Source organism: Salmo salar, chromosome ssa01, assembly GCF_905237065.1.
Source record: "Salmo salar chromosome ssa01, Ssal_v3.1, whole genome shotgun sequence".
Taxonomy (NCBI): Eukaryota; Metazoa; Chordata; class Actinopteri; order Salmoniformes; family Salmonidae; genus Salmo; species Salmo salar.
The window spans coordinates 6,799,200-6,823,152 of NC_059442.1; the positions used below are offsets into that span (position 1 = coordinate 6,799,200).

Sequence of the window (23,953 nt, forward strand, 5' to 3'; positions counted from 1 at the left end):
TCAGTGTCTTAACAGTGCGATTTGCCAAGGCAGGATACTCTGAGCGCAGCCCAATCCAGAAATCTGGCAGTGGCTTCTGATTAAATTCAATTTCCGTGAGGCTCTCTTGTTCAGATATCTGTAAGTGGACTGGAGGCTGGGCATGAAAGGGATAACGAATCCAGTTGTTTGTGTCATCTGTTTCGGGAATGTACCTGCGTAATTGCACACCCAGCTCACTCAGGTGCTTCGCTATATCACATTTGACAATGTCCGTAAGCTTGAGTTCATTTGCACACAAAAAATAATACAATGATCAAAGACCTGTGTGTTGTCCTTGTTAATGAAGACAGAGAAGAGCTCCAACTTCTTAATCATAGCCTTAATTTTGTCCCGCACATTGAATATAGTTGCGGAGAGTCCCTGTAATCCTAGATTCAGATCATTCAGACGATAAAAAACATCACCCAGATAGGCCAGTCGTGTGAGAAGAAAATTATGGTTAGTAAAGAAAACTTTAAGCTCATCTCTCAATTTAAAAAAACGTGTCAATACTTTGCCCCTTGATAACCAGCGCACTTCAGTATGTTGTAAAAGCGTTAAATGGTCGCTGCCCATATCATTGCATAGTGCAGAAAATACACGAGAGTTCAGGGGTCTTGCTTTAACAAAGTTAACCATTTTCACTGTAGTGTCCAAAACGTCTTTCAAGCTGTCAGGCATTCCCTTGGCAGCAAGAGCCTCTCGGTGGATGCTGCAGTGTACTCAAGTGGTGTCGGTTTGAACTGCTTGCATGTGCGTTACCACTCCGCTATGTCTCCCTGTCATGGCTTTTGCACCACCAGTTCAGATACCAACATGAGCAGCAACTACGTTTGGCTACATACAGACCGTTAGTGGAATTCCCATGAGAGAGTAACGGTTAATGTGATTGGATGTTAATTATTTGACAAGGCTACCTGTATTTTCACATTGCGTTGTTATTTCACTGAACACTAGATGATTTAATTTAATTTTTGGCAATGAAATTTACATTTACATTTTAGTCATTTAGCAGACGCTCTTATCCAGAGCAACTTACAGTAGTGAATGCACACATTTTTTTTTTCTCCCCGTACTGAGGCTACTCAGCTGTGAAAAAAACCTCACCCAAATGTATAGCCCCGTTGGACAATATAAATGGACTGTTTGAAAACGTGAAGAATAGAAACTTAAAAATATATATTTTTAAATGTGAACTACATTTTTATTTGGGAAGATCAACGTGTATGACGGCATGTTTCAGTTCCGCCAATATCCAACAACTTCACACAGCCATTGAAGAAGTGGGACAACATTCCACAGGCCACAATCAACAGCCTGATCAACTCTATGTAAAGGAGATGTGTCGCGCTGCATGAGGCAAATTATGGTCACACCAGATACTGACTGGTTTTCTGATCCATGCCCTACTTTTTTTTTTTAAGGCATCTGTTGACCAACAGATGCATACATCAACAAATGTGAATTTCCTACGATACTTAGTACGGTTGAATCATTTCCCCATCATTCAAATAATATCAGGCTTTATTTACATACAGTTGAAGTCAGAAGTTTATATACACCTTAGCCAAATACATTTAAACTGAGTTTTTCACAATTCCTGACATTTAATCCTAGTAAAAATTCCCTGTCTTAGGTCAGTTAGAATCACCACTTTATTTTAAGAATGTGAAATGTCAGAATAATAGTAGAGAGAATGATTTATTTCAGCTTGTACTTCTTTCATCACATTCCCAGTGGGTCAGAAGTTTACATACAGTCAATTTGTATTTGGTAGCATTACCTTTAAATTGTTTAACTTGGGTCAAATGTTTCAGGTAGCCTTCCACAAGCTTCCCACAATAAGTTGGGTGAATTTTGGCCCATTTCTCCTGACAGAGCTGGTGTAACTGAGTCAGGTTTGTAGGCCTCCTTGCTCGCACACGCTTTTTCAGTTCTGTCCACAAATGTTCTATAGGATTGAGGTCAGGCCTTTGTGATGGCCACTCCAATACCTTGACTTTGTTGTCCTTAAGCCATTTTGCCACAACTTTGGAAGTATGCTTGGGGTCATTGTCCATTTGGAAGACCCATTTGCGACCAAGCTTTAACTTCCTGACTGATGTCTTGAGATGCTGCTTCAATATATCCACATCATTTTCCTACCTCATGATGCCATCTATTTGTGAAATGTACCAGTCCCTCCTGCAGCAAAGCACCCCCACAACATGATGCTGCCACCCCTGTTCTTCACGGTTGGGATGGTGTTCTTTGGCTTGCAAGCGTCCCCTTTTTTCTCTAAACAATACGATTGTCATTATGGCCAAACAGTTCTATTTTTGTTTCATCAGACCAGATGACATTTCGCCAAAAAGTACGATCCATGTGCAGTTGCAAACCGTAGTCTGGCTTTTTATGTTGGTTTTGGAGCAGTGGCTTCTTCCTTGCTGAGAGGCCTTTCAGGTTATGTCGATATAGTACTCGTATTACTGTGGATATAGATACTTTGTACCTGTTTCCTCCAGCATCTTCACAATGTCCTTTGCTGTTGTTCTGGGATTCATTTTCACTTTTCGCACCAAAGTACGTTCATCTCTAGGAGACAGAACGCATCTCCTTCCTGAGTGGTATGACAGCTGCGTGGTCCCATGGTATTTATACTTGCGTACTATTGTTTGTACAGATGAACGTGGTACCTTCAGGTATTTGCTCCCAAGGATGAACCAGACTTGTGGAGATCTACAAAAACATTTCCGAAGTATTGGCTGATTTCCTTTGATTTTCCCATGATGTCAAGCAAAGAGGCACTGAGTTTGAAGGTAGGCCTTGAAATACATCCACAGGTACACCTCCAATTGACTCAAATGATGTCAATTAGCCTATCAGAAGCTTCTAAAGCCATGACATAATTTTCTGGAATTTTCCAAGCTGTTTAAAGGCACAGTCAACTTAGTGTATGTGAACTTCTGACCCAATGGAATTGTGATACAGTGAATTATAAGTGAAATGATCTGTCTGTAAACAATTGTTGGACAAATGACTTGTGTCATGCACAAAGTAGATGTCCTAACCAACTTGTGAAATCAATAGTTTGTTAACAAGAAATTTGTGGAGTGGTTGAAAAATGAGCTTTAATGACTCCAACCTAAGTGTATGTAAACTTCTGACTTCAACTGTATAACACTATACAAAAGTACATTTTTGACATATCTATATAGTTTTTGAAACCCACAGTATGAATGATCCAGAGTTGCTTTACTTTCCTAAGTGTTGTCCACATTTTGCCTTTTTATTCCCATCTTCTGAGAAAAGATCTTTGTCCTAATGTTCCATCTTCTGAGAAATTATCTTTGTCCTAATGTTCCATCTTCTGAGAAAATATCTTTGTCCTAATGTTCCATCTTCTGAGAAAATATCTTTGTCCTAATGTTCCATCTTAGAGATTATCTTTGTCCTAATGTTCCATCTTCTGAGAAAATATCTTTGTCCTAATTTTCCATCTTCTGAGAAAATATCTTTGTCCTAATATTCTTTCTGCATCTATAACCAGGTTTCCATTCAACCTTTTTATTCCATTCCCATCCTTGGCCTTAGCTATCAGAGACTATTCCCAGCTCTGTGGTAGACATCGAAAGGAATATGTTCTCTATAATAGACACAGAAACAGACAAGGGGGAGGTGTAGGGATGTACATCAAGCATACCATACCTTCTCACAGGAGACCTGAGCTCCAGTTGGATGATGTGGAGGCCAGCTGTGTAGAAATCAGACCACACGCAAGAAACACAGTATCTAAAAATCTGTTTTCGCTTTGTCATTATGGGGTATTGTGATGTCATTATGGGGTATTGTGATGTCATTATGGGGTATTGTAATGTCATTATGGGGTACTGTGTGTAGATTGATGAGGGTAAAAAACTATTTCATCAATTTTAGAATAAGGTTGTAACGTAACAAAATGTGGAAAAAGTCAAGGGGTCTGAATACTTTCCGAATGCACTGCATATACACGATACAAATAGGAGAAGGTCTTGAGAGAAATTGCAAGCCAATACAGGTAACCACAGTTAAAAACAAAGTTGATCGCCAGGAAGCAGATTTCCATTACCTTTATTAACAGGAAGTTGTTTTATGACATTGTGCAAGCAACCTATTGGTCATGACAGTGTTTCCCAACCCTGGTCCTCCAACACTACACATTGTTGTTCTAGCCCTACACCTCATTGAGGCAAGGTAGCCTAGTGGTTAGAGCATTGGACTAGTAACCAAAAGGTTGCAAGATTGAATCCCTGAGCTGACAAGGTAAAAATCTCTCGTTCTGCCCCTGAACAAGGCAGTTAACCCACTGTTCCTAGGCCGTCATTGTAAATAAGAATTTGTTCTTAACTGACTTGCCTAGTTAAATAAAGGTTAAATTAAACAATTTAAATTGAGGACTTGATGATTAGTTGAATCAGGTGTGCTTATTGAGGGTTACAATAAGAATGTGTACTATAGGAATGCTGCCACTCTGTGGCTCGTTGGACACGCCCATCCCTACTAACCCCACCTCCATGTCAAGAGTACCAAAACATGGAGGAGAGAAAAGATGATTTGAAGGTGGAATACGATTGTCATTGCAAGGACAAAAGCGAAAACAAGTTATTTGATCAAATCAACTTTAAGATTGAATGCAAACATCAACTGAATGCTTTGAAAATCATTTTCAATGTGTTTGAATTTATACATATTTTTCAAACAATTCACTTTTTTGTTTACATATTTTTTTTTTTTTTACATTTCAGTTTCACCATGCATTACTTCACAATTATTTTTTTTCCCATTTCCGTTCTTTTTCTCTTGGGCCAATTATTTTTTTACTCAAATTGGCTCCAAGACTTCTCCCCTGTGTGCATTCTGATGTAGCGTTAGATTACTTGATGTGGTGAAGCATTTCCCACAGTCAGAGCAGCAGTAAGGCTTCTCTCCAGAATGTTTCCGCAGGTGTCTTTCAAGATATGATGGGAATGGGAAACTCTTCCCGCAGTCAGAGCAGGAGTAAGGCTTCTCCCCTGTGTGAGTTCTCCGATGAGAGGTTAGATGACTTGATGTTGTGAAGCATTTCCCACAGTCAGAGCAGGAGTACGGTTTCTCTCCAGAATGTTTCCGCAGGTGTATTTCAAGATATGATGGGAATGGGAAACTCTTCTCACAGTGAGGACAGTGGTGAGGCTTTTCTCCAGTGTGCGTTCGATGGTGCACGTTCAAGCCACTCAGTTGAGAGAAACTCATCCCACAGTCAGAACAGGAATAAGGCTTCTCTCCAGAATGTTTACGTAGGTGTCTTTCAAGATATGATGGGAATGGGAAACTCTCCTCACAGTGAGGACAGCGGTGAGGCTTCTCTCCAGTGTGCGTTCGATGGTGCACGTTCAAGCCACTCAGTTGAGAGAAACTCATCCCACAGTCAGAGCAGGAATAAGGCTTCTCTCCGGAATGTTTACGTAGGTGTCTTTCAAGATATGAAAGGAACGGGAAACTCTTCTTACAGTGAGGACAGTGGTGAGACCTCTTAGCTTTGCTCACTTTCCGATGTTGCTTGACTGAAGCAGGCAATGTCTCAACTTGGTCAAAGGAGATAGGGGTCTTTCCTGTGTGAATGACAGCAGAACAACAGGTGAACAGGTGTAACACAATCATTGCATCAAATTAAAATAAAAGATGTGCCCAATTAAGCAGTACTGAAAATGGATATAGAAAACTCTGCTTTAAGTGTATGGAGATATTTGTACCTTTTTATTTTATTCTACCTAGGTTCATCTGCTTTATTTTTTATTTTATTTATCCTTTATTTAACTAGGTAAGTCAGTAAAGAACAAATTCTTATTTACAATGACGGCCAACCTGGGAACAGCGGGTTAATCGCCTTGTTCATCAGTGGCAGAACGACAGATTTTTTTTACCTTGTCAGCTCATGGATTCGATCCAGCAACCTTTCGGTTACTGGCCAAACACTCTAACCACTAGGCTACCTGCTGCCCAGTATGGAGATCCATGGTGGAGCTACCTAGGTTTCTCTGCTTTAAGTGTATGGAGATCCATGGTAGGTTTCTCTGCTTTAAGTGTATTGAGATCCATGGTAGGTTTCTCTGCTTTAAGTGCATGGAGATCCATGGTAGGTTTCTCTGCTTAAAGTGCATGGAGATCCATGGTAGGTTTCTCTGCTTTAAGTGCATGGAGATCCATGGTAGGTTTCTCTGCTTTAAGTGTATGGAGATCCATGGTAGGTTTCTCTGCTTAAAGTGCATGGAGATCCATGGTAGGTTTCTCTGCTTTAAGTGCATGGAGATCCATGGTAGGTTTCTCTGCTTTAAGTGCATGGAGATCCATGGTAGGTTTCTCTGCTTTAAGTGCATGGAGATCCATGGTAGGTTTCTCTGCTTTAAGTGCATGGAGATCCATGGTAGGTTTCTCTGCTTTAAGTGCATGGAGATCCATGGTAGGTTTCTCTGCTTTAAGTGCATGGAGATCCATGGTAGGTTTCTCTGCTTTAAGTGCATGGAGATCCATGGTAGGTTTCTCTGCTTTAAGTGTATTGAGATCCATGGTAGGTTTCTCTGCTTTAAGTGCATGGAGATCCATGGTAGGTTTCTCTGCTTAAAGTGCATGGAGATCCATGGTAGGTTTCTCTGCTTAAAGTGCATGGAGATCCATGGTAGGTTTCTCTGCTTTAAGTGCATGGAGATCCATGGTAGGTTTCTCTGCTTTAAGTGTATGGAGATCCATGGTAGGTTTCTCTGCTTAAAGTGCATGGAGATCCATGGTAGGTTTCTCTGCTTTAAGTGCATGGAGATCCATGGTAGGTTTCTCTGCTTTAAGTGTATGGAGATCCATGGTAGGTTTCTCTGCTTTAAGTGTATGGAGATCCATGGTAGGTTTCTCTGCTTTAAGTGCATGGAGATCCATGGTAGGTTTCTCTGCTTTAAGTGCATGGAGATCCATGGTAGGTTTCTCTGCTTTAAGTGCATGGAGATCCATGGTAGGTTTCTCTGCTTTAAGTGTATGGAGATCCATGGTAGGTTTCTCTGCTTTAAGTGCATGGAGATCCATGGTAGGTTTCTCTGCTTTAAGTGCATGGAGATCCATGGTAGGTTTCTCTGCTTTAAGTGCATGGAGATCCATGGTAGGTTTCTCTGCTTTAAGTGCATGGAGATCCATGGTAGGTTTCTCTGCTTTAAGTGCATGGAGATCCATGGTAGGTTTCTCTGCTTTAAGTGCATGGAGATCCATGGTAGGTTTCTCTGCTTTAAGTGTATGGAGATCCATGGTAGGTTTCTCTGCTTTAAGTGCATGGAGATCCATGGTAGGTTTCTCTGCTTTAAGTGCATGGAGATCCATGGTAGGTTTCTCTGCTTTAAGTGCATGGAGATCCATGGTAGGTTTCTCTGCTTTAAGTGTATGGAGATCCATGGTAGGTTTCTCTGCTTTAAGTGCATGGAGATCCATGGTAGGTTTCTCTGCTTTAAGTGCATGGAGATCCATGGTAGGTTTCTCTGCTTTAAGTGCATGGAGATCCATGGTAGGTTTCTCTGCTTTAAGTGCATGGAGATCCATGGTAGGTTTCTCTGCTTTAAGTGCATGGAGATCCATGGTAGGTTTCTCTGCTTTAAGTGCATGGAGATCCATGGTAGGTTTCTCTGCTTTAAGTGCATGGAGATCCATGGTAGGTTTCTCTGCTTTAAGTGCATGGAGATCCATGGTAGGTTTCTCTGCTTTAAGTGTATGGAGATCCATGGTAGGTTTCTCTGCTTTAAGTGCATGGAGATCCATGGTAGGTTTCTCTGCTTTAAGTGTATGGAGATCCATGGTAGGTTTCTCTGCTTTAAGTGCATGGAGATCCATGGTAGGTTTCTCTGCTTTAAGTGCATGGAGATCCATGGTAGGTTTCTCTGCTTTAAGTGTATGGAGATCCATGGTAGGTTTCTCTGCTTTAAGTGCATGGAGATCCATGGTAGGTTTCTCTGCTTAAAGTGCATGGAGATCCATGGTAGGTTTCTCTGCTTTAAGTGCATGGAGATCCATGGTAGGTTTCTCTGCTTGGAACTATAATGCTACATTTCCCTTTTCTTCTTTTTTAAGGATAATGACACTATGACACAGTATATGATACATGCCATTTGCGTCACTACAGACCCTGGTTCGATTCCGGGCTGTATCACAACCGGACGTGATCGGGAGTCCCATAGGGCAGCGCACAATTGACCCCAGCGTTGTCCGGGTTTTGCCGGGGTAGGCCGTCATTGTAAATAAGAATGTGTTTTTAACTGACTTGCCTAGTTAAATAAAATAAGACATTTTTTGCAGACGCTTTTATCCAAAGCCACTTAGTCATGCGTGCATATGTAACAGGGTTAATTATGTTTCCACTTGCCACTGCAGAAATGTGTATTTAATGGCTATGTATTATAACTGGTTGGTGAAAGTTAGATGTCAATAAGGTGTAATGTCATTGACCATACTTGAAGATAGGGGGAAATCACGAAGGTATTCCCAGTCTGATATGGACATGCAAGCGGTAGATCACGTTCTGAAATTATGTATTCTATTTACAATGTGTACGAGTTCTACTACCACTGGTGAGCGCCTTTAAACGGAGATGAATCAACTCTTTTTTTAAATTTTCTTAATACTCTGACAGGCCTAAAAATACAACTTTAAAACCTGCTTTTACCATGATCAACAGATTCACCAATGTCTTCCTTCTCCTCTTTGTTAATGATGACATTCAGCCCCAGTGTTTGACTGCTGTCTGCCGTCTTCACTGACGCCATCTCTGGACTCTCTTCTGTGTGAATGTGAACAGAAGACCATGTCAAAAGCTGCAATATACATACCATCAAAACTATAGTATTGAAACTAGTCAACTTGCAGGGGATAAAAAAAAATATATATATATATACAAAAATCATGTCATAAAGTGGCAGGCAAACAACTAAATAACCCAAGTATGTCCTTTCATCTGCCGTGCTCAAGCCACAACAGCAAATGAAAAATAGGATTGTGTCTTAAAAATAATAATGTAATCAATCTGTCCGACTAAAAGTTAAGTATGAAAACCAGCAGACACTGTTGCTCTCGGACTAGAAAACCTGCTCTCCTACCTGGGTAATCATCACATTCCCAAATCTTCACTTCCTCCTCTTTATCTTTCGTGATGACATTGAGCAGGAGTGTTTGACTGCTGTCTTTCACTGATGCCATCTCTCCTGTGATGCACACAACCTGTAAAATCAAAAAAAAGTCTGCATGAAATGCAGGACTGTTATGTAATTTGATGGCTTCTCCCCCCCAATCCCCCCTTCCCCAAAACATGTGTAAAAAATTGTACTATAAATTGTGTCTTCCTGTATTATGCTGATGCTAAAATGTTTATTCTATTCTACTGAGCCGTTTATGTTGTTATTCTGATCTTTAATTATTTATTTCTTGTTACATTGTCCAGAAGGAACCTACAAGCAAGCAAGCCTTGTATGGTGTATACCATGTGTATCCTATACATACGACCAATACAACTTTAAACTGTCCCTTGCTTAAAAAAATAAATCCCTTATTTTCCGATGTATTCAATTGTTGCTACGGAAACATAGTTCCCTATCCCGGGCTGGCTAAGCTACTAAATAAAGTCTAAAATTGTAAGGTGCATGTAGCTGGCTAACGTTAGCTATTTGGGTTTTTATCTAGCCCAGTAATGGACTAAAGGAGCCTGACTTTACTCTTTAAGCTGTATGCTTCCCAGGTGAAACAATTGGCACATATATCCAGTCCAGTCTTCCCTGTGGCTCAGTTGGTAGAGCATGGTGTTTGCAACGCCAGCATGGTGTGGGTTCGATTCCCACGGGGGGCCAGTACAATAAAACTAACAAAAAAATTTATGAAATGTGTGCATTCACTACTGTAAGTCGCTCTGGATAAGAGCGTCTGCTAAATGACTCAAATGTAAATGTCAAATGATATATTACTACAACATTCGGTGATGTTGTTGTTCGTTTTGGTCTTTGGCTGTTCGTGCCCACACATTTTGTTTGTTTGTTGTTGAGGCAAGTCAAAGTTCAGTAGCTGAAGGATACACCCCTTTGTCAGTGATTGGTCAACAGTACCACTCCTAGTAGGAGTGGGAAAATTAAGTGTTGGTTGTCATTCAAGGAGAGAGGACTAGTTTCCATGCAATTTTTTTCACTTGAGAAATACTGCACCAAACATCTTAGGTAGATGTAAAATTGCGTGACTAATACCTCTTCGGCAAAGCTGTCAGAATTAATGACAGATTCCTTGATTTATCGTTGATTAATTAAGACTATTTTGAGGAAGTGTTTCTGGCTATGCTGTTGCTACGGTGGCTCAACAGGGACAAACAGTAATATTGCCGCTTTTTTCAAGTTTTTCAAGCAAAGGTCATTAGAGAGTATGTGAGCAGACGATCGCTTCTCTTAGCCGAGTTCTGCTAGGAGCAAACTGAACCTGTATGCGGACACCTTCATAGTCCAATGACCTTACATGCTCTCTTTAGAGGCGAAATGGCACTGGCAGCCAAAACAGCCAAATACTCCATCTAAACTTGAATAAATTCCCAATTGCGGTACGGTTTTAGAAACACAAGGCCCTCTACTTTCATATCACATCAAAATAATTTCACAAATGCAAAATATACACTTACTTACCGTATGGGTTTTAACACAGTGGCAGCCGAAAGTATATATATATATATATATATATATATATATATATATATATATATATATATATTTTTTTTTGGTCTACATGAGTTTATTATGGATAAGAGCAGAAATATTTTTTATTGTTGTCAAAAGGCAGTAAACCATCAAAATACCGTGTCACCAGAATAAGACCCTTGACGTTTATTGGAAAGGTGCATCAAGCTCATACCGTGTACTTCCACCACCCTGTGAAATTCATCATCATTGATTTAATTTGTAGCCTAATAAACTGGATGGTCTGCGGATCTAGTGGTAGGACCCACACGTCATCACCTGACTCAAAGTTCACTCTGATATGATACTTCCCACATAATTACATTTTACTGACACAAAAATAAACCCCACCATGTCGAACGAACTAATTATCTATTGCCATTTATAAAATTGTACCGAAACGTTCAGTTTCGATAACAGCTGTAGCGTTTGTGATTTTCTTTTATACACTACGACTTTATATTAAAAACAGTGGATGGAAACGCGGTTACTGAGAAGATACTATCGTCAATAGGCGCTAAAGGTAGTTAGCGTCAATATGAATGGGTTATGTTTTAGCCAATAGATTTCGCTGGTTTAACTACAAAATATTTGATTTAGCTAGTTACCTAGCTACATATTTTACTTACTTGTGAGCTACAAAAAGTATGTTGTGGCATTGTTTACTTTAGCTAGTTAAGAGTTGAGTATCATTAGCTACCGCTAGGCTAGCTAGGCTATGCCTGGCCATTTGCCTTTCCAACAGACCCCTTCAAATGAGGGGGGATTCTTACCTGAAAGCCTTGTTTTGGTAGCTAAAGCGAAATCATAAATTCTTTTTGTGAAGTTATTTGTTCATTGTTTGATGAGTAGTGTTATTTATGCCTTGACATCGCTTCCAAAAAAAAAAAGATTCAAAACAAACGCAATGTCAACTTCCGCATTTTCTTCTTCGACAGACTAGGCCTGTTGTCAAGCTACACAAATGTAGACGTCCGCCACCTGTTGTGCGGGAGTGTGAATCACATGCGTGATATAATAATTGTGCAATATTGAATTCTACTCATTCGCAAACCAAACAACAACACACACACCAGAAGGGGCAATATAAATGGAACGGAGTCAAACGTGGTTTCCATCTGTTTGATGTGTTTTTGATACCCTTCCATTTATTCCATTCCAGCCATTACAATGAGCCCGTCCTCCTATAGCTCATCCCACCAGCCTCCACTGACACACACACATAAAATAGCCATAGTTTAGCATTTCTGACCATCAAGTTCTCTAAATGAACAAAGATTATTAGCCTGTCCATCAAAGATGTTCGAAACCATAATTTGAGTTGAAAATGTGCCAAATTTATTGGAGTATTTTTATTCGGTACATGGAAATGTAACTGCAAAAGGCATGTGCACTACGTCAACACACGCAGCCTTTTATCTGCAACGAGTCAATTTGATAGAAACACATCTCTGGAGGGAAAATTAGCATATAGTTTTGGGGATTTTAGAATATTCTCATGAAAATCTGTCTCCAATTGGATGGAAACCGAGCTACTGTTCTGTGAATCAAGGTAAACCGACTCAATCTTGCTAGATGTTGATTTAAGAGATGAACTCATCACCTAGATTGTTCTACCATTGTACCACAGATAGAACAATGAGACAGATAATTAACTGGGTGTATAAATGTGAAGCATCCGGTTGGCATATTTGGTAGTGAGAGGAAGGCCAGTGGCCAGCAGTGGGAGAAAATTGAACGAGATGGATTTTGGCCGATATTCAACTCATTTTCTCATCAATGAAACATTTGATCTCCATACAATTTTCTGTTTCCAAAACTAAAATCTGTAACAGAGTGCACAACATTTGGCAGACTTACCTAGTTGTTTATGGATATAACTTTATTTAGGACGAGTGCACTAGATAGTGGGTGTTTTCCTAATGAACGTTATTCAGTAAGGGAAAAATGGTCTTCATCTTCTTTTTGACGGTAGCTAACTAGCTTGTCCCAAGTAGATATCTAGCTGGCTGGCTAATTCACAACTCACAAAAAAACGTACTTGGTTTAAATAGCTACAAGTTGATTTCTTTGCAAGTTTTCCCACTACGAGTACTCCTTCTGTGAATCAATTTTTTTTCACGATAAGAAACATATGTCATCAATAAATACCTTGTTTACTGTAAAATGTTGTCTTGTTATTTTGTTTAGGGGCAGGAGAAGCTATATAACGAATGATTATGCAAAGCTAATTTCCCCCTTGATTATGAAATTGTTGAGCTGGAATCTCATGTGTTTGTTGTCAAAGATACTGATAACGACTGCTATTATTACAAAGATGAGGAGGCTATGTGCTGCAATACTGTCCGGAGGAAAATCCTTGTTCTAGTTTCCAGCAGGTATGTAATACATAATGAGACGATGCATTTGGAGTAATTAAGGCATGGTGAGGTACACGTCGTTATCAGTAGTGGGCTGTATCCATGACTACCCATGCAATCAATCACCAAAGCAATGACATTTTACGTCATTTAGCAGACGCTCTTATCCAGAGCGACTTACAGTAGCGAATGCATATATTTCATAGATTTTTTTCTTCTCCGTACTGGTCCCCCGTGGGAATCGAACCCACAACCCTGGCGTTGCAAACAACTCTACCAACTGAGCCACACGGGATGACCACTAGCATGATGTATCAAACATGCTAGCTACCAGCAATGAAACAAATCTATAGCTGGGTTTAACACATCTGGCATGAAGCAGCATGGCTAGTTAACGTTAGTTTACCAATGTGTCCAGCCATAATACATCCAAGGGTATGTGCTGCACAATCAATAGAAGCCAATCATTTGTGACGCTGGGTCATTTCAAGGTAATTTATCGAGCTGTAACTCTTAATAAATGATGGTAGATGTCTGTAAAACATTGTATAGGAGACTACTTGTGTTCTGTTGCCCTATGATCGGATAAAGTCAGAATACCACAAAATATAGTCTACTATAAATTATATGCATCTTCAGAAAATAGACCAAACTCAAAAGGTTGTAGATGTATTAATTGCCTGTTTAACATGGTGAAAAATATAGAACATATCAAAACCATGAAAGTAGAGCATTTGATTACATTGTGCATGTATCCCCTCAATAGGATAATGGAACTAAACAGAAAGATATACACCAGGTGTAGCATTAGAGCAGAGCTTCAACACATCAGGTTTCAGAGGGCAGCAACTGAACATGTTTCATAGGATAAAGTGTGGGTCTTTATTCTGTTTCATAGGACAGGACAAAGTGTGGGTCTTTATTCTGATGTTTCATAGGACAGGATAAAGTGTGGGTCTTTATTCTGTTTCATAGGATAAAGTGTGGGTCTTTATTCTGATGTTTCATAGGATAAAGTGTGGGTCTTTATTCTGATGTTTCATAGGACAGGATAAAGTGTGGGTCTTTATTCTGTTTCATAGGACAGGATAAAGTGTGGGTCATTATTGTGATGTTTCGTAGGACAGGATAAAGTGTGGGTCTTTATGGATAAGGTGTGGGTCTTTATTCTAATGTTTCATAGGATAAAGTGTGGGTCTTTATTCTGTTTCATAGGACAGGATAAAGTGTGGGTCTTCATTCTATATGTTCTCTGTTATTGGGGGTGTTGCTAATCAGGCGATGGTTGTTATGGTGGTGTCTCACAGAGAGGAATGTGTCGGTTTTGATTGAAGCGAAGGAGTGTGACGTAGACCCCAAAAGTCTGCTGTCTACAGGGATGGAGTCCATCATATACACTAACTATAGCAGGACACGATCAGTAAGAATGTAAGGTCCTCCTTTGGGTACTGGTCACAGGAGTAGCAAGAAAGGCTGCCTTCTGGAGTCTATGTCACGCTCCTCTCACTGCATCACAGTTGAAGACCACACTGACGGGGCCCACTGCATCACAGTTGAAGACCACACTGACGGGGCCCACTGCATCACAGTTGAAGACCACACTGACGGGGCCCACTGCATCACAGTTGAAGACCACACTGACGGGGCCCACTGCATCACAGTTGAAGACCACACTGACGGGGCCCACTGCATCACAGTTGAAGACCACACTGACGGGGCCCACTGCATCACAGTTGAAGACCACACTGACGGGGCCCACTGCATCACAGTTGAAGACCACACTGATCCCCTTCATCTTTGTTGTTCCTCACTACGTCAAATTAGAGTGGAATAACTCTTCAAGAGACATGGGACGAATGTAGATTCAAAGATTATATAATTACAATTAAATTGAAAAAATTTAAAATTACTATAAAAATGGACTAATGTCATTCCTTTTAATTCACCAAATCAGAGATGAAATCCTGGTGTTGTTTTACAAGATGGACAAAAGGCACCCAATCAGGATGGTACCAAAGCTGATGGACAAACACATTCATTTGTCACCCTTCACAAACATGGGAGTGAAGCTGGCAACACAGGTGTTTGTTAGATACACTGTCTCTGCAGGTAAAGAAACACATTAAAATAAATATCAGCAAATATCGACAAGAAATGTACAAATTCATACGTTCAAGACACTAACTTGTTAATGCTTGAAAATACTGTACTACCACACTACTATACAAATATTAATAACTGAAGATGGAACATCATGTAGTAAAAATTATGTATTAGTACTAATGGATGCTTTACTTACTCAAGGGATGCAAATTATGATGCAGCTAGGCTAAAAGCCTAAGGAGGGCAAACTGATGCCGCTAGGCTAGCTGCCTAAGAAGGGCAAACTGTGATGCTGCTAGACTAACTGCCTAAGGAGGGCAAACTGTGATGCAGCTAGGCTAACTGCCTAAGGAGGGCAAACTGTGATGCAGCTAGGCTAACTGCCTAAGGAGGGCAAACTGATGCCGCTAGGCTAGCTGCCTAAGGAGGGCAATGTTTCACAATTTTTATGAAATTCACTGAGGAAAGTCCTCCTCTGAGGAGCCTCCACTGATTGGGCAGGCATAATCTACTGACAATGAACACAATTGCATTTTATTGATGGCAATTTGAATGCACAGAGATACTGTGACGAGATCCATCACCTCATGTTTCAACATGATAATGCACAGCCGCCATGTTGTAAGGATCGGTACACAATTTCTGGAAACTGAAAATGTCCTTGTTCTTCCATGGGCTGCGTGGTCACCGATTGAGCATGTTTGGGATGCTCTGGATCTACGTGTATGGCGGTGTGTTCCAGTTCCTGACAATATCCAGAAACTTCTCACAGCCATTGAAGAGGAGCGGGACAACATTCCACAGGCCACAATCAACAGCCTGATCAACTCTATGTAAAGGAGATGTGTCGCGCTGCATGAGGCAAATGGTGGTCACACCAGATACTGACTGGTTTTCTGATCCACGGCCCTACTTTTTTTTTTTCTTAAGGTATCTGTGACCAACAGATGCATATCTGTATTCCCAGTCATGTGAAATCCATAGATTAGAGCCTAATGAATTTATTTAAATTGACTGATTTCCTTATATGAACTGTACCTCAGCAAAATCTTTGAAATTGTTATATGTTGCGTTTTATTTTTGTTCAGTGTAGTTGGGTGGGAACTAAACCAGTTCTTCCATTTCCCCCAGTAAGCTCCTGCCTTCTTTTGGTTCATCTGAGGATCATCATAAGATGATCAAACGGAATAAAATGAGTTATTTCACATGTAAAGTTTGTCAACCCCAGTAAATAAACATTAAAAAAAAAAACATGACAACATTCTCAGGTTATTTATTTGGGTAGTCCCCCCCCCCCCCGATAGAGAAATATTGTGTCCTGATGTCCAACACACAAACTAACATTGAAACAACATTTACCGGACACCACAGTGGAGGCCTGAGGGGGAAGCATCACATTGTCCCTAACCGCTGTTCTAGGGTCAGGTATATTTCCATAATGGTTGGGGTTACGGTTATCCCACTGGGCACAAACTAATTAAAAAATAATAATAATAAAAAATCAACATTGTTTTAACAAAAACATTCAATGTGATGATGCTGAATCAACGACGTGGAAAGCGGATTGGATTTGCAAAAAGTCAACAACAAAAAGGAATTCTGGAACGTTTCCACCCCCCAAACTTATTCCAACACAGTTCACACTTTTGTTGATTTCAAGTTAGGTAAACTCAATTACTACTTTAAATCAAAAGACATTGAACTGATGTTTATACCCAGAGGGATCTGACTCTAGTTCTGTGGTTGGGAGGGAGCCCTTGGAGTAAAAGAGGATGCTAACTATTGTTAGCAATGCTACAGTTGGTCCTTCCTCCATGAGAGGACCGGAGAGACTCTAAGGTATCTATGACAACCACATATCACAGCCCTATTAAAAGTACAAATGTTCCTCAATAAAAGTCACTATCAGCAAAGTCAGTACTAGTAAGAAAAGGTATGTTGCAGTGGAGGCTGTTGAGGGGAGGATGGCTCATCATAATGACTGGAATGGAGTCAATGGAACGGCATCAGACACGAATGGTTTTCATGTGTTTGACACCATTCCATTCCAGCCATTATACTCCATTCCAGTCATTATGATGAGCCGTCCTCCCCTCAGTGGCCTCCACTGTTATGTTGTATTGCATTTGTTACCTGTATGGTTGTATGATCTTCTCTCCGTAGCTCATGGCTCCGTCCCAGTCCTGCATGTACAGACAGATTCCCATGGCCTGGTACATCATGTGAAGCATGTACACGTTAGTGTCTGCAAATACAGAGCTCATCTTCTCCTGGCTCAACTCGCAGATCTCCAGCAGGTCACTAGGGGGTGCTGTAGAGTAAAGGACTCAACACAACACAGCTTGACCAAGGCCTCGTTAAAAAAAACAAAAAACAAGACCCTCAAATTCAAATGTTGACCTGGAAGCCAAGTTCCACTGCTTTATTTTTTGTATCCTTCCCCTCTAATAGCCCCTAGCCCCTTCCCCCAATAGTCCCTGTTGGGAGAAACAGAATTTGGCTATGGACTAATGTTCATAACATTGGCAGTGCAGAAGTGATCAGAAGTGATTTGTGGGTAAAAGGGCAGAAGCTATTGAAGGTCCATTCATAAGGTAGGTTGCTGAGTGTCACTGGACACAAGACACGACATGTCACCTACAGCACAGGAATAGAATACGTAACATTTCTACAGCGCACCACACGCCCCTGCTGTCAATCAAACCTCCCACACTGTATCCAGCCAAAACATTAGTCTGCTTGTGATCTTTCATATCCATTTCATTGGCTTGTCTTTTTTTTACCGATCCTTGTGCTTCTTGTCTATTGATTTCTTTGCTGTTCTACTTTACACTGTTAAGGAATCACTTAACTTTATTAACTTTACATTGGCTAGTCAGCATTTCATTGTACAATTAAGAACCGCTGTATATTGTAAACTTGGATTTGACGGGGAGACTGAGAAGGTGTGTGAAAGAGAGGAGGAGGTAGAGAAAGTGACAGTGAGTGAATGTGAAAGGGGGGACAGACAGTACCGGTCAAAAGTTTTAGAACACCTCATTCAAGGGGTTTTCTTTATTTTTTACTATTTTCTACATTGTAGAATAAAAGTGAAGACATCACAACTATGAGATAACACATATGGAATCATGTAGTAACCAAAAAATGGTTAAACAAATCAAATATTTTATATTTGAGATTCTTCACATAGCCACCCTTTACCCTTTATGACAGCTTTGCACACTCTTGGCATTCTCTCAACCAGCTTCATGAGGTAGTCACCTGGAATGCATTTCAATTATCAGGTGAGCCTTCTTAAAAGTTAATTTGTGGAATTTCTTTCCTTCTTAATGAGTTTGAGCCAATCAGTTGTGTTTTTTTTAAGCTACTTCATTAACCGGAGGTGATAAAGCGCGAGAGAGAGAGAGGCTCTAGCAGGCCCCTTTGACTGCATCAAACTAGGAGAAGCTAGTTAAGATAGATAACGTTAGCTTGCTAGGCTAATTAAGGCTGCAGATCATGAGCTTCCTCATCCTACAGACAACAATAACTCCATTCAGAATATCAAGTACGAGCCTACTTAGACTATCTTCTCTAACTTTTAATTCCATAATTTTAATTCCATCTTCCATTGATTAGATATCTCCTAACTTTTTCTTGAAGGTTCTCCAATCTCCATAGAGGAACTCTGGAGCTCTGTCAGAGTGACCATCGGGTTCTTGGTCACCTCCCTGACCACGGCCCTTCTCCCCCGATTGCTCAGTTTGGCCGGGCGGCCAGCTCTCGGGAAGAGTCTTGGTGGTTCCAAACTTCTTCCATTTAAGAATGATGGAGGCTACTGTGTTCTTGGGGACCTTCAATGCTGCAGAAATTTATTGGTACCCTTCCCCAGATCTGTTCCTCGACACAATCCTGTCTCGGAGCTCTAAGGACAATTCCTTCGACCTCATGGCTTGGTTTTTGCACTGACATGCACTGTCAACTGTGGGACCTTATATAGACAGGTGTGTGCCTTTCCAAATCATGTCCAATCAATTGAATTTACCACAAGTGGACTCCATTGTAACAAAATGTGGAAAAAGTCAAGGGGTCTGAATACTTTCCAAATGCACTGTACACACACACACACACACACACACACACACACACACACACACACACACACACACACACACACACACACACACACACAACGACTGACCTGTTTCATGATGATCCTGGCCACCAGTCTGACGGTCTCTGAGGGACATCAGTTCTCCCCATAGGAACACATGGCTGTACACTCCAACTTGTGCATAGGCCAATCCCCCTTTTATTGTTTGTGTAAAGAGACAGAATATTTTAGAGATATGTTTTACTCATGGACACAGAACACAATAAGTCCACAGGCTGGGAGTTCCCAAGGAGATGTTTGACAACTACTGGTCTAACCCAGTGGTTCCGCTAGCTCACTGGTCTAACCCAGTGGTTCCGCTAGCTCACTGGTCTAACCCAGTGGTTCCGCTAGCTCACTGGTCTAACCCAGTGGTTCCGCTAGCCCACTGGTCTAACCCAGTGGTTCCGCTAGCTCACTGGTCTAACCCAGTGGTTCCGCTAGCCCACTGGTCTAACCCAGTGGTTCCGCTAGCCCACTGGTCTAACCCAGTGGTTCCGCTAGCTCACTGGTCTAACCCAGTGGTTCCGCTAGCTCAATGCTCTAACCCAGTGGTTCCAATAGCCCACTGGTCTAACCCAGTGGTTCCTCTAGCTCACTAGTCTAACCCAGTGGTTCCTCTAGCTCACTGGTCTAACCCAGTGGTTCCACTAGCTCACTGGTCTAACCCAGTGGTTCCACTAGCTCACTGGTCTAACCCAGTGGTTCCAATAGCCCACTGGTCTAACCCAGTGGTTCCGCTAGCTCACTGGTCTAACCCAGTGGTTCCGCTAGCTCACTGGTCTAACCCAGTGGTTCCAATAGCCCACTGGTCTAACCCAGTGGTTCCACTAGCTCACTGGTCTAACCCAGTGGTTCCACTAGCTCACTGGTCTAACCCAGTGGTTCCAATAGCCCACTGGTCTAACCCAGTGGTTCCTCTAGCTCACTAGTCTAACCCAGTGGTTCCTCTAGCTCACTGGTCTAACCCAGTGGTTCCACTAGCTCACTGGTCTAACCCAGTGGTTCCACTAGCTCACTGGTCTAACCCAGTGGTTCCACTAGCTCACTGCTCTAACCCAGTGGTTCCGCTAGCTCACTGGTCTAACCCAGTGGTTCCACTAGCTCACTGCTCTAACCCAGTGGTTCCAATAGCCCACTGGTCTAACCCAGTGGTTCCTCTAGCTCACTAGTCTAACCCAGTGGTTCCTCTAGCTCACTGGTCTAACCCAGTGGTTCCAATAGCTCACTGGTCTAACCCAGTGGTTCCACTAGCTCACTGGTCTAACCCAGTGGTTCGACTAGAGTGGTGCAGAGTTACACTGGGGAAGGGGTGCAGAGTTACACTGGGGGAGTGGACTCTAGTAGTAGTCTCCTCTCCTAGCTGGTCTCTAGTAGTAGTCTCCTCTCCTCTCCTAGCTGTTCTCTAGTAGTAGTCTCCTCTCCTCTCCTAGCTGGTCTCTAGTAGTAGTCTCCTCTCCTCTCCTAGCTGGTCTCTAGTAGTAGTCTCCTCTCCTAGCTGGTCTCTAGTAGTCTCCTCTCCTAGCTGGTCTCTAGTAGTAGTCTCCTCTCCTAGCTGTTCTCTAGTAGTAGTCTCCTCTCCTCTCCTAGCTGTTCTCTAGTAGTAGTCTCCTCTCCTAGCTGGTCTCTAGTAGTAGTCTCCTCTCCTAGCTGTTCTCTAGTAGTAGTCTCCTCTCCTAGCTGGTCTCTAGTAGTAGTCTCCTCTCCTAGCTGGTCTCTAGTAGTAGTCTCCTCTCCTAGCTGTTCTCTAGTAGTAGTCTCCTCTCCTAGCTGGTCTCTAGTAGTAGTCTCCTCTCCTCTCCTAGCTGGTCTCTAGTAGTAGTCTCCTCTCCTAGCTGTTCTCTAGTAGTAGTCTCCTCTCCTCTAGCTGTTCTCTAGTAGTAGTCTCCTCTCCTAGCTGTTCTCTAGTAGTAGTCTCCTCTCCTAGCTGGTCTCTAGTAGTAGTCTCCTCTCCTAGCTGTTCTCTAGTAGTAGTCTCCTCTCCTAGCTGGTCTCTAGTAGTAGTCTCCTCTCCTAGCTGTTCTCTAGTAGTAGTCTCCTCTCCTAGCTGGTCTCTAGTAGTAGTCTCCTCTCCTAGCTGGTCTCTAGTAGTAGTCTCCTCTCCTAGCTGTTCTCTAGTAGTAGTCTCCTCTCCTAGCTGTTCTCTAGTAGTAGTCTCCTCTCCTAGCTGGTCTCTAGTAGTAGTCTCCTCTCCTCTCCTAGCTGGTCTCTAGTAGTAGTCTCCTCTCCTAGCTGGTCTCTAGTAGTAGTCTCCTCTCCTAGCTGGTCTCTAGTAGTAGTCTCTTCTCCTCTCCTAGCTGGTCTCTAGTAGTAGTCTCCTCTCCTAGCTGTTCTCTAGTAGTAGTCTCCTCTCCTAGCTGGTCTCTAGTAGTAGTCTCCTCTCCTCTCCTAGCTGTTCTCTAGTAGTAGTCTCCTCTCCTAGCTGTTCTCTAGTAGTAGTCTCCTCTCCTCTCCTAGCTGGTCTCTAGTAGTAGTCTCCTCTCCTCTCCTAGCTGTTCTCTAGTAGAAGTCTCCTCTCCTAGCTGTTCTCTAGTAGTAGTCTCCTCTCCTCCCCTAGCTGTTCTCTAGTAGTAGTCTCCTCTCCTAGCTGTTCTCTAGTAGTAGTCTCCTCTCCTAGCTGGTCTGTAGTAGTAGTCTCCTCTCCTAGCTGATCTCTAGTAGTAGTCTCCTCTCCTCTCCTAGCTGGACTCTAGTAGTAGTCTCCTCTCCTAGCTGGTCTCTAGTAGTAGTCTCCTCTCCTCTCCTAGCTGGTCTCTAGTAGTAGTCTCCTCTCCTCTCCTAGCTGGTCTCTAGTAGTAGTCTCCTCTCCTAGCTGTTCTCTAGTAGTAGTCTCCTCTCCTAGCTGGTCTCTAGTAGTAGTCTCCTCTCCTCTCCTAGCTGGTCTCTAGTAGTAGTCTCCTCTCCTCTCCTAGCTGGTCTCTAGTAGTAGTCTCCTCTCCTAGCTGGTCTCTAGTAGTAGTCTCCTCTCCTAGCTGGTCTCTAGTAGTAGTCTCCTCTCCTAGCTGGTCTCTAGTAGTAGTCTCCTCTCCTAGCTGGTCTCTAGTAGTAGTCTCCTCTCCTAGCTGTTCTCTAGTAGAAGTCTCCTCCCCTAGCTGTTCTCTAGTAGTAGTCTCCTCTCCTAGCTGTTCTCTAGTAGTAGTCTCCTCTCCTAGCTGGTCTGTAGTAGTAGTCTCCTCTCCTAGCTGATCTCTAGTAGTAGTCTCCTCTCCTCTCCTAGCTGTTCTCTAGTAGTAGTCTCCTCTCCTAGCTGGTCTGTAGTAGTAGTCTCCTCTCCTAGCTGGTCTCTAGTAGTAGTCTCCTCTCCTAGCTGGTCTGTAGTAGTAGTCTCCTCTCCTAGCTGGTCTGTAGTAGTAGTCTCCTCTCCTAGCTGTTCTCTAGTAGTAGTCTCCTCTCCTAGCTGATCTCTAGTAGTAGTCTCCTCTCCTCTCCTAGCTGGACTCTAGTAGTAGTCTCCTCTCCTCTCCTAGCTGTTCTCTAGTAGTAGTCTCCTCTCCTCTCCTAGCTGGTCTGTAGTAGTAGTCTCCTCTCCTCTCCTAGCTGGTCTGTAGTAGTAGTCTCCTCTCCTCTCCTAGCAGTCTCATAAAACTTCTCAGACTATGAGTGCTGACCAGGTCAACCCTGTACATTTAATCATATTCATTATGATCTAAAAAGGGAAAACAGATCCTAGATCAGTAGTCACTGGAACAGCACCTCAAGTTGATGCAATGTGTGTGTGTGTGTGTTTTGTGTCAAAGCAACTTCATTCATTATTGAACAACATTATTAGCCTTCCCTGTAGCTCAGTTGGTAGAGCATGGTGTTTGCAACGCCAGGGTTGTGGGTTCGATTCCCACGGGGGGCCAGTATGGAAGAAAAAAAAAAAAAAAAAAAACAATGAATGAAATGTATGCATTCACTACTGTAAGTCGCTCTGGATAAGAGCGTCTGCTAAATGACTAAAATGTAAAAAAATGTAACAACAAGCAGAGCCAGATACTGAATGGACCTGATCTGATTAAACTGTGCTGTCAGCTTCTGAAAGACATGCTGAACCCACATGGAGTGTGGCGTCCACTTCCAGTCACAATGCCTTGAAGGATGTAAAAAATGATTGCTACAATGTTATTATGGTTTGCTAATTCCTTAAGAAAAATCTACAACCAGCCCTTCATCAAGTGACACACAGTGAGAGAAATATCACTTTCATGCACAATGAGGTTGGTCAGGTAGCTGGATAGAACCACAAATATAACTTGGATGTGATTTATATTCTACAACCCAACGCAGTCATGTTCTGAGAGTTGAATACCTGGTGAAGCAAGTATTCAGTGGGCACCTCTCTCGTTTACTGTCAGCAGCACGAAGGAATAGGCAGGACAGACAAATACTAGGTCTCCCACAGCCCCCAGTCCCCTGCCCTACCCCGGGCTAGCGAACCTCTATCTTCATACATATGCCATTCATCTTTAATAATGCCGTGGTCTGTTGACCTAGCTAGTTATGCTACTTTTATATTGCTGCTTGCTTGTTGCAAGACTAGCTATATCAGTCTTGAAATGACGTTTGCAAGCCAGAGAGTTAGGCAACGTTTGAGTCCTCTGGCAAAAACACAATTATCAGACTAGCTG

General features: G+C 42.1%; 1 protein-coding gene across 4 annotated transcripts; it reads right to left on the minus strand.

The window, feature by feature from the left end:
• Positions 1-4,094: 4,094 nt before the first annotated feature.
• On the minus strand, positions 4,095-11,693 carry LOC106603387 (zinc finger protein 239). Of its 4 annotated transcripts, none has more exons than XM_014197044.2 (4): positions 11,522-11,693; positions 9,141-9,261; positions 8,711-8,824; positions 4,095-5,630 (listed from the first exon to the last, which is right to left on the minus strand). In XM_014197044.2, exons 2-4 carry the CDS (start codon positions 9,238-9,240, stop codon positions 4,861-4,863), a joined length of 984 nt encoding a protein of 327 aa, XP_014052519.1. In that variant the 5' UTR covers positions 9,241-9,261; positions 11,522-11,693; the 3' UTR covers positions 4,095-4,860. The 4 variants fall into 4 exon arrangements, with proteins under 4 accessions (XP_014052519.1, XP_045566055.1, XP_045566026.1 ...); XM_045710099.1 differs by having other exon boundaries at positions 8,711-8,821; positions 11,522-11,687; XM_045710070.1 differs by having other exon boundaries at positions 8,711-8,821; positions 9,141-9,281; positions 11,522-11,687.
• Between the last annotated feature and the right edge of the window lie 12,260 nt (positions 11,694-23,953).

Bases quoted from the DNA above. Each gene is read 5' to 3' on its own strand.
- LOC106603387 (XM_014197044.2), bottom strand. From the start codon at position 9,240: ATGGCATCAGTGAAAGACAGCAGTCAAACACTCCTGCTCAATGTCATC. The intron at 8,825-9,140 runs GTAGGAGAGCAG...ACATTCACACAG, and splicing joins GGAATGTGATGATTACCCAG to AAGAGAGTCCAGAGATGGCG. The intron at 5,631-8,710 runs GTAAAAGCAGGT...TCATTCACACAG, and splicing joins TGGTGAATCTGTTGATCATG to GAAAGACCCCTATCTCCTTT.